The sequence below is a fragment of the Henckelia pumila genome, chromosome 3, assembly GCF_033568475.1.
Source record: "Henckelia pumila isolate YLH828 chromosome 3, ASM3356847v2, whole genome shotgun sequence".
Taxonomy (NCBI): domain Eukaryota; kingdom Viridiplantae; phylum Streptophyta; class Magnoliopsida; order Lamiales; family Gesneriaceae; genus Henckelia; species Henckelia pumila.
In genome coordinates this window covers 186,431,555-186,442,843 of record NC_133122.1, presented here as the reverse complement: position 1 = coordinate 186,442,843, position 11,289 = coordinate 186,431,555, and the positions used below count along the sequence as shown (strand labels likewise).

General features: G+C 29.4%; 1 protein-coding gene across 1 annotated transcript; it reads left to right on the top strand.

Annotated features, from left to right (window-relative positions):
- The first annotated feature begins 3,416 nt into the window (after positions 1-3,416).
- On the top strand, positions 3,417-11,289 carry LOC140890156 (transcription factor MYB114-like). Its single transcript, XM_073297914.1, has 3 exons — positions 3,417-3,539; positions 4,270-4,399; positions 10,923-11,289. The coding sequence occupies exons 1-3, from the start codon at positions 3,419-3,421 to the stop codon at positions 11,287-11,289; spliced, it is 618 nt and encodes a 205-aa protein (XP_073154015.1). The 5' UTR covers positions 3,417-3,418.

The following is an 11,289-nucleotide window of genomic DNA, read 5'->3' as shown; positions in this document are numbered from 1 at the left end:
ATATGCGTTTAAGGAGTAGCAAAAAGTATTCTACAAGTATAGTTTTTTTAAAAAAAAATTGAAAGGAGGTATTTTTATATATTTTTAAAATGAAACTATAGAAGATAAGTATGAACAACATTACTTTTAAATGTTAAAATATTTTTATAGAATAGTTGTTCAAACACATATTTATTTTAAAAAACAACTTTTGAAATATTTTATAAAATACTTTTATAAAAATATTTTATAAGTATTTGTCCAAACGGATCAATAATTTTTTTAGATCTATTTTATATTAAACATAATTTATATTTAAATATTTAAAAATTTTAAATTAAATAGATCACATGCATGTCATACATAATGTTCGTGTATTATATTAGATACGTAACACAGGTACCTCAGCAACCCGTACAAATAACTACACTTTATGAATTTTTTTTATTTTTTTTTTTAAAAAAAGGAGAAGAAACTACACTTTATGATTATGAGAGTGTCCTTGAAAAGTGGACCATTCCGTAGTTGATCAATCTCTCTATCTATTTATCTAGATACCACTTAATCTAATATAGATATAAATTAAAACATCAAATTTCTGTTAATATATCACTATTAAGGGTGATTAAATTTTCTCGAAAATCATCTTAACCAACCGAACCAAACGGAACAATACCATTATATCCAAAATCTTTAAATAAATTACGGTTTTAGAAAAATTATGAAAGTGTATCGCATATAACGGTGTGTTGATAATTTGTAGAAAAGACCGTCAGACCGCACTGTATATTTTGATAAATTTATATTTTTTATTAATAATGATATACAACATAATTTTAATTTTATATTCAACGTAAATCTAAGTTGCTATTGTTTAAGAAAAAACTAAGTTAATTAGTAAAATAAACTCATTTTCACCTTATTACTATTTCTTCTGTTAGTCGTTGTTTCTTACCTACTCTCAAATTCTTAAATCTTCTCATGTTTTGAAAAAATTATTTAGAACCTTAAATACATAAACAAAAATAAATCTCATTCAGTCCGTTGTTATACATAAAAATAAAATGTGAGTAGAAGTTAATTTTAACCGCTAATTAAGCATAATTTTATAATTAATCACTCATTTCATGCTTTTATAATCATATTCTTTTAATATATATGTTTTATTAGACATCAACATTTTGAAAATTTCATTTATACTATTATTTTTTTAATAAAATTAATAAGTGTCGTATTTAATTTACTACTCACCTATATTATTTTTTATGTTTGAAGAAAAATATCTTATTAGTTTTTACTTATTTATTTATTTTTAAAAAATAGTATAACTGCCCAAAATTGACCGAAACCGATCGAAATCATACATAAAATTTTAATTTAAAAATCTCAACTTACAAAAATCACGCAAACCGAACCGTACATGAAAATTCGATTTGATTTTGGGAAGAACTATCCAAACCGTATCGTGATCATCCTGATAAGTATTTTGTCTTTATACATATCTAACAATATTATAATCAATATTATAATGTAAAAGAATCGCATAACAATTATTTTTAATCATTTTAATGGCCTTCCACGAGAATGTCTCTGCTGTATGCAAAATTAACATTTAACATCGATCACTACCCCCACTTTCTCAATTTTTTGGCCGTATTATTTCCTTAAACATGCACCCCTCCCGTAGTAATGAGAAGCAATTAAATAACGTTAATCTAAAATTTCATTTTAGTAATTTAGTTCACACGTACGTCAAGCCTTCTTCTCATTCAAATTTTAATTGCAAACTCTCGAGAGCCCTGGAATTGAAACAGATATGCAGGAAAAAATGGTGATGATTTCACTGAGATATTGAATAATTTAGGAACTTCCCATCCTTTTCACCCTTGATGTTCAGGTTAGATAGATGTTAAATTTATCGTAAGATTTTTTTTTTTTTTTTTTGGTAATATTCATATAAGTGTTACCCACGCAACATGTGTGATTCAACACTAATTTATTACATGTCATCAATTCACCATAGCCTTAGTTTAACAATATTATCATACATAAAAAAAATTAGAGAAAATATTTTTTTTTGATCCATTAACTTGTTATTTTTTATTGGTGATCCCATTAACTTTTCAAAATTTTGTTTTGGTACACTAATTTTTAGTTTTCGGGTATTTTGGTCCAACTGCTGATGTGACACCGAAAAATGCTGACGTGACATCGGAAAATGATGACGTGACACCGAAAAATATTGACGTGTCTAGTTGTCACGTCAGCAATTGAATCAAAATCATTGAAAATTAAAAGTTAGTCTAATAAAGCCAAATTTTAAAAAATTAATGGACCAAAATTAAAAAAATGGATAACTTATTGGACCAAAAAAACATGTTTTTTTAAAAATTATATATCCTAAAACATAAACAGTTTTTTTTTATATGATCACTTGTCCATTCAATATACATGCTAGATTTTCTTATTTAATCTAGGCTTCAATGAAATGGTCTCCTTTGAACCATTTCCTGTCGATTACGATTTGTTGACTTTTTTTTTTTTTTTTTTTTATGCCGTGAGAACTTGCAGCCGTTACTTTTCGGTGTGCACTGGGTAAATCTCCGAACTAAAGCAATAGCCTGCAAATTAGGTTAGCCAGATAAACTACACTAGACAAGTCCTATGTGACAGACTAATTCAAGAAGATGTTGGTAGGGGAATTGAACTCCTGACCTCTGACCAAGAATTCACATACTCCATCAACTTGAGCATGATCCCTTTGAGGTCGATTTGTTATCTTCTTCTTTGGTTCTTAATTATTCGTTTGACGTTACCGTTTGGCTTGACCTTACGTCAACGAATCTACTAAACTAGGCATGTCAAATTACATTTTCATCAAGTAATTTCCATATTTTTTTATTTTGATCATTTTGTGGACCGATTTATGGTCTTAATAATATTTAAGTTGCAATTTTTTTTTTCAATCTTGTAACTTATTATTAATTTTTTTGGAGTGATGTCGCGGTGTCAGAAAAGTGACGATTATCTGTTGTCACGTCAACGATTCAGTGAACAAATGATTCAAAAATGAAATTTAGCGAACGAAAATCATCAATGGGCACGATCAAAAATGAAAAAATGGCAAGTTACGTGACCAAAAATATATTTTTACTAAGCTCGCGCGGAATAATTGGCTGAATTTTTAGTTCTATGTTATACTTTGTGTTAGTATATAATCACTACAAGAAATTGGGTCGTTTAATTATCTTGATCACACGACACAATTATATTATAAATATTGAACATAATTATGGAGAAGGTACGTACGGCGTACCATGACTCACCGTATCATGAATTAAATTTGCGTACGTTTAAATTATTCCCCGATCGACTTAATTCCTCGATCGTATTACTCGCATCAAACTTCGCAACGAAAGATTCCTATACAGACACAGTGATGAGCAGTAATCCTGAAGGAAAGAAGAGAGGTGCATGGAGTAAAGAAGAAGATATACTGTTGAAGAAATGTATTGAAATTTATGGAGAAGGGAGATGGTATTTAGTTCCTCTCAGAGCAGGTAACTAATCAACTCATCATAATTAATAAATTTGTTTATGTTCCGTTTGGATTGATGCATTTCAAATCTATATATTTCAAATTATTCAAATGTAATTTTTTTTATTTAAAAAATCAAAACTATATATTTCAAATTACATGTTTATTTAGTATTTAATTTGATCAAACTTAAATTGGGAGAGAAAAAGATGTTCGTGCGAAAGCACTAATGATTTATACCATATTACATATATGAAGATGAACTGATTCTGAGAATTCATTGAGTGAAAATATGGAGTCTACAGCATTCGGGAATACAAACTAACTATTTATATACAAGTGACTTAACTACTCTAATAAATAACTATATGCTATATGAATAACTTCTCTTTGAATATAACTATCAACATTTAATTTTTATTATATTTCTAATATATTTATAATATATCTAATACACGTTGATTAGGATGAATTTCAAATTCATTAATCCAAACACAACAATAATTTTTTTTTTCCAGGATCCCCACTTTGATAACTGTCATCAAATAACACCGACATAAGTCTCGAGATATTGATGTTGTAAATTGTTGTGTTAATATCAAATTTTGAGAGTTACCCTACCTAAACAATACGTAATGTGTGTTTACACGGAGACTTTGGAAATTTTTCTTTCAAAAATATTTCATACCGTTGAAAAGAATCTGTCTTAATTTAATTATTGTGATATGTTGGTTTGGCTTTATAATTTACAGGGTTAAACAGATGTAGAAAGAGTTGTAGATTGAGATGGGTAAATTATCTGAGTCCAAATATTAAAAGGGGTACTTTTAGCGCAGATGAAGTGGATCTTTTGGCAAGGCTTCATAAGCTCTTAGGAAACAGGTAAGTAGTTACCCCAAACAAAGATAACAGACACACAAACCTGTAACAAGGAAATAAGGTTTCAGGGATGAAAATATTTATTTCTGAAGCCTTTTTCGTTTCAGAATACATTTTAAGACCGAAAACTCCATTAAAAAAATCCGTTTATGAAGACTCATAAATGATTTTGAGATGGAAATATTCTATTTCTAATTTAAGATTTTAAAATTGTTTATTAATTTGTTTTCATACGTGTGTGCTATTATATATCTTCATCGATTTTTTTTTTCCATTTTGATAAAATGTTTCTTAAAATATCTTCTTAAATATAAGACAATCAAAGGTAGTTTGGGTATGATCAAGCAATGTCACTTTATCCAAAGTTATAACTGATAGTAACAATACAACTTCATTATTTTAATCTTTATAACAGCCCAATAACCACGTTTAGACCGCTCTCCTAACAAGGGTAACGGTGGATTTCCAATCCTAACTCGCAACTCAAGCTCTAGAGTAGTCAAAACGGGCTAGCTAGCGGCGCGATTGGCCTAATGGTCTTTAGTTATATTAGGCGGGGAGGGACGGACTGGCTCACCAGTTAGGCAGACTGAAAAATTGTTAACTTAACCTGTCTATTTGGCGTGCTAACTTGACAATCTAACTCATTTTGACACCTCTAAAAAGTTCTATGATTCAACCAATCGCCTGATTGAGACACTTATGTACAATAATTTATGGAAAAACTGTAATTTTGGTCTTCTATGTTTGTCACTTTGCGATTTTGGTCCTCTATATTTTCATATTTCAGTTTTAGTCCTACAAAATTCGATTTTTGGCGATTTCAATCCTTTTTATTCGAAAATGCTTACGTGACACTATACACGTCAGCTCCACACTAGCACTGCATTGGTGTCACATCAGCGCCACATCAGAAAAAGAACTAAAATTGCCAAAAAAAATAAAGATAACAGACTAAAACTGAAATCTGAAAATATAGAGAACCAAAATCGCAAAGTGTCAAACATACAAGATTAAATTTTTTTTTTTCCATAATTTGTATTAGAGCTATCAAACAAGTGATCACACTCCAATCCACCACCAATATAGTGGGTTGAGGTTTCCAACACACCATGAGTTACGTGTTAAGAGGCTAACCTTTCAAAAATTGAAAAAAAAGTTACCATTGTTTCCTTTGAAAATAATATCATAACATAAATTATTATAAATAATAAATCTTTCAAAATTGATCAACCTATAGTCATATATAAATCATTATAAATAATATAAATATTTCAATACTCATCAGTCATACATAAAACGTTATGAATAATATAAATATTTCAAATTTCATCAAATATAATAATCATTATAAATAATATAAATCATTCAAAACTCATCAACCATCATTTTAAAACTCAACAATCATACATAAACCATTGAAATAATATTTAGAAAAATGTCTGGTCAGTCAACCCGTCCCAACATGCGGTCAAACAGGTTGGCTTATCTAGGCCCATCTTCAAACGATACTAAATCAGTAACTCCACATGTCTATTTTGCATGACGGGATTGGTTGGTCTAATGGGTCTGGCCTATTTTGATACCCTAGTTTACATTAACATGATAATTATAAATTTAGTAAACTACATTTACATTGATGAATATGAAAAAGTGTCAAAATTAAAAAAACCGCCTTGTAAGAAATATTTTGGGTTTTTCCTCCTCAAGCACCAAAATTTGATCATAGTTATAGCGCCTTACCCGAGTCGCTACTAAACATACCAATAAACATGCATAATTAAACTTAATAACACAAATTAAACAACAAAAACAATATCTTAATTGTTTACGACCGAATCAAAATCAGAACAATAAATCCAAACATAAACGTTATTAAAATCGAATCGAACTCTTGAACCAACTAATAATCATAAACCAAATACAAACTTGAAAGTAAATACCCTCTGAATTACCACTTAAATCGGTTTTCCACTATCATTGATGCGAATCTTGGATGCATAAAAAGTAAACACGATTATAAATGAATCGTACCCTCAATTCAATAACAAAAAGATTCTATAATGTTGTCCCCATCTTTTGAACAAGTAAGTTTGGATATCCACCTCTAGTTTACAACGAAACTAGCAATAGATAATCACTATATAAACAATTAATCACAATGGAACTTCAAAAAAATTGTTTCTGACAATCCACTAAGATAATCAATTGAAAAATGCCACAAAGTTTATGAAACTTTGATAAGTTTGCTTTGATAAAAACAAAGCAAAGCTTTGGCAAAATTCTAGAAAAAAATTTAAGAATTGATAAAAATCAATAATTCAATAACTTCAATAATCTATTCAATAATGAATGTATGTGTTTACAATATATAGAAGAAAACTAACTAAGAATCCTAATAGAATTAAACTATAGATTTTCTAGTTGGATTATAATTCCAAAATCCTAAAGATAATGCAAAATGTATCTAAAAATATCAAAGATATCTCCTAAAAAAATTTTAATAGACTTATAAGACTCAAAATAACACAATACATCAAAATATATCAAAAATACTCAAAATTCCATGCACACACACTAACACGCCGAAGTGTGTGTTTTTTCGAACAGGCGCTGGCGCGCTAGGACATGGCGCGGGCGCGCATGGCATACGCATCTCACATCTTCAAAACTTCACGTGCAGCGCGGGCGCACGTTCTCCAAGGCGCGGGCGCGCATGACTTTTGCAGATGAGAGCGCAGACGCGCGACAGTTTTGCGCGGGCGCGCATGAGCTACGAACCTTGTGGCTTATTTTTGTATTTTCTTCAAGGTTTTCTTCACTTTCTTAATCTTTTTGGTCTTAGAAAATATCATAATAATTTCCAAAATTATTTTCATGCCCTCCAACTAAGTTACCATGGATCCCAAATCCATTAATTCTCGATGGCAAATTAAGAGACATTTCTTGGAACAGTATGAATCTTCGAGCGCCTCCTAGATTCATATCAATTATGAACGTCTTAAATGTCCAACCTAAGAAATTTCTCAGAATGCAATATGCTCGAAAAGTTACTAATCAAGTCTAGAATATGATGCTCAGTCGTCTAGCGACTGGGTGTGTAGTCTCTGATCTGCCCTAAGCATGCTTTGGCTCCAAACTAAACATTAAAAAGTAGACCTACAATATCCTAGATCATCTCACCTCGTCAGGCACTATAACTCTCGATTGATACCCAATAATCCACAAACATAACGGAACGGGATTGGGCGACCCCACAATAACAAGGTGTATCTCAAAATCAACATGTATATTTATATGCAATGCATCATAATGATATCAATGTGAAAAAAATAAATTGTTCAACAAATAAGATGCATCATATAAATATGTATACTATACATAAATATCTCAGTCAGTACATATATTGTACCTCACTAAACAATAGATCGGAAAGCCTACTCGTCCAAACTTAAACAATGCCAACATACTGAATATTCATTCAAAAAAATGGTGAACATCACTATCATGCCAGATCTAGAATTCTTAAACACGATTTAGTATTCTTCCTAATGCTCCTTAACTGAACATTTAAGGCTTTAAGATTATAACTGCATCCGTCTTTAGCCCACTAACATAGCCTCGATTTGTTCCTAGGTCATTGACCCTTCCTTGAGTCGGCACTTGCTCCAAAAGCTACCCGAAACTAAAATGTCATAGAAACTAGCTAGAAAGCTCAAAAATATATTTAAGAATCGAGGGAAATTAAGAAGCAAAGAGAAAACTACGCAGAAAACAAATGAAACTTTCCTGTTATTTATAGTTGCATTCTGATGATTCTGGATGGTCCGATCCGGGTTTGGAAGATCCGAACTCAATATTATCTGTTACATGTCAAATTCTCATTCGTTTGTTGAATTAATCTGGATAATGGCGATCAGAGGTCCTATTGCATGCCACTTGTTATGCTCCGATTGGCCTTAATTAACCAGATAAGGGTTCGAACAAAAGATCGGATGATCCAATCTTGGTTTAGTGGATCTGAACTAAGTTCTTAAGTTCAGAACTTAAGCATGCTCAAATAGTGCTTTATTCAAAGGGTAATGCTATATGTACACGGAGTTTTATACGTTGGATTACACATTACACTTGAAATCACATGATTATCCCTGTACTTTATTTGAAAAAAAATCTTTCAAAAATGCATGTAGGATAATCATGTAATTTTAAGTGTAATGTGTAACCCAACATGTAACACTTTATGTACATGTAGCATTACCCTTTTCAAATTATAATTTGGGTCATTTCAATAGAAAAATAATTTCATTTTTATTTTCACTTTAAGTTCATATTTCGTCAAAGTTTTAACTAGGGATGGGAAAAAATATCGAAATACCGAAATACCGGAACACCGTACCGAAAAAATTACCAAAATTACCGAAAAAATCGGTATACCGAAAATTTCGGTACGGTATCAAATTTTCGGTATCGGTATCAATATGGTAATTTTTTTTCGGTATACCGGTATATACCAAAATACCGAAAAATAATTTTTTTAAAAAAATATATATGAAAATTTTCGGTATACCGACTTTTTTGCCGGTATACCGAAATATACCGACAATTTTTCGGTATACCGAAATTTTTTTGAATTTGGTATCGGTACACGGTATAGATTTTCTCCATACCGAAAGTTCGGTATACCGAAAATTCGGTATATTCGGTATACGGTACGATATCGATATGAAAAAATTCCATATCGATTTTTTCGGTACGGTATACGGTATCCGATTTTCGGTACGGTATACCGTACCGACCCACCCCTATTAACATGACACTGGACATATCACTAGTATCCAATATAATTTCACTAGAAAAAATCCGACAACATATTAAGTGCTATTAATAATCTCTTCTACTATATATATATATATATATGTGTGTGTGTGTATGTGTGTTAAAAGTACTATATAAATAATTATTATAAATACAAAAAATAAAGTTATTGGTCTAAAGCAAAATTGAAATATTTAGACAACTGAAACCCTAAATAGATTAGTGCAAAGAATTTTTTTTTTCAATGGTGAGTTCTTTCATTCATCAGAATTCGAATTAATGAAACTCCCATAGCTAGTTTCTTTGTTTTCAACCCCTCCTACTTGGAACCGCCCCTTCCAAGTTATAGTAGAAACATTTTGCTATGGTGGGAAGATAAAAAAAAATTAAAAATAAGAAATAAGAAAAAAGAGTTATTTGCACCAACCACCCCTGTGAAATATTGAAAATGCACATTTTTCTCCTGTAAAATTTTAGTAGGCATCTTCAACCCTAACCTTTTAAAAAATCAGCACACTCGCCCCTTCACATGAGTGCTTATTGTGCACGCGCCCCTAATGCGACTGGACAAAGATTTTGATATTTTTTTGCACCAAGTACCCCTGTGAAATATTAAAAATGCATATTTAACCCCTGTAAAAATAATTTTTAAATCTATTCAACCTATAATACACAATTTTTAATAAAATACAATTATAAATATTTAGAAAACATTTTTTGTTTTATTATTTTTTTATTTTTTTATTTTAAATGTATTATCATTAATTAATTATTTTCTAAAAAATATTATTACTTTATCATGTTATCATTATTTTATTAAATTCATTTCGTATTTTCAATTTTTCCATTAAACATGCATTCATAAACAAGTATTTAAATAATTTCAAGTACCAAAATATTGAACTAAACTGATAAGTTCAAACATATTGTTTTTTCGATTTAGAACTATATATTATTGAACCAAAATTTAAATTTTTCGAGAATATGCATTGCACAATTTGTAATAAATAATAAAAAAAATAACATTCTAATATATTTCTAAACCAAAAATGTAACATTCATGAACTTATCATTTGATTCAATATTTTGATATTTTTAGATATTTAAATATTTATTTATGAATCATATTTAATGAAAAAGTTGAAAAAACGAAGTGATTTGATAAAATAATGATAACGAGAGAAAGTAATAATTTTATTTAAAAATAAATTAATTAAAATTTTAAAATTTAAAATTAAAAATTAAAAATACAAATAAATAAAATTAAAAATGTTTGGTACTTATCATTCACTTATCATTTTGATTTAATATTTTGGTACTTTTAGGTATTTAAATCTCATTTATGAATGCATTTTTAATGGAGAAGTTGGAAACAAAAAAAAAGTTTAATAAAATAATGATAAAAAGATAAAATAATAATATTTTTTAGAAAACATTATATAATTATAATAAAATTAAAATTAAAAATAAATTAATAAAACGAAAAATGTTTGCTAAATATTTTATAATTAGATTTTAATAAAAAATATGCGTTATAGGTTGAATAGATATAAAAATTATTTTCACATGGGTCAAATATGCATTTTTAATATTTCACAGGGGTATTTGGTGCAAAAAAATATTAATCATTTCCTAAAAAAAAATGGAGTTCTACAATGTTCTCGTCATTTTTCGTGTTGTGTGTATTTGTTTAAATCTTAATAAAATGCAGGTGGTCATTGATTGCTGGTAGAATTCCAGGACGAACTGCAAATGATGTGAAGAATTTTTGGAACAGCCACATGGCGCCGAAGATGTCATCTTCTCTAAAAACAAGTAAACCAGTTGAGAAAACAGTAATTATAAAACCAAAACCTCATAAGCTATCAAATAATGAGCCACAACAAAATCCGCAGAGGTGTATCAATGTTCTAGACACAGAAGAAACAAACAAGATCAATGGAGTGACCTCATTTTCGATTCAGGAGACTGAAAAATCACTTGCCCAAGATAATCGTCTGACTGATCCAAAATATAGTTTATTCTCTATGGATTTTTGGAAATCGTTTGGATTTGATGATGTCAATTCATATGTGTGA

Coding starts and splice junctions, on each gene's coding strand:
- LOC140890156 (XM_073297914.1), top strand. CDS start 3,419: ATGAGCAGTAATCCTGAAGGAAAGAAGAGAGGTGCATGGAGTAAAGAA. Junction 3,540..4,269: donor TTTAGTTCCTCTCAGAGCAG/GTAACTAATCAA, acceptor TATAATTTACAG/GGTTAAACAGATGTAGAAAG. Junction 4,400..10,922: donor CATAAGCTCTTAGGAAACAG/GTAAGTAGTTAC, acceptor AATAAAATGCAG/GTGGTCATTGATTGCTGGTA.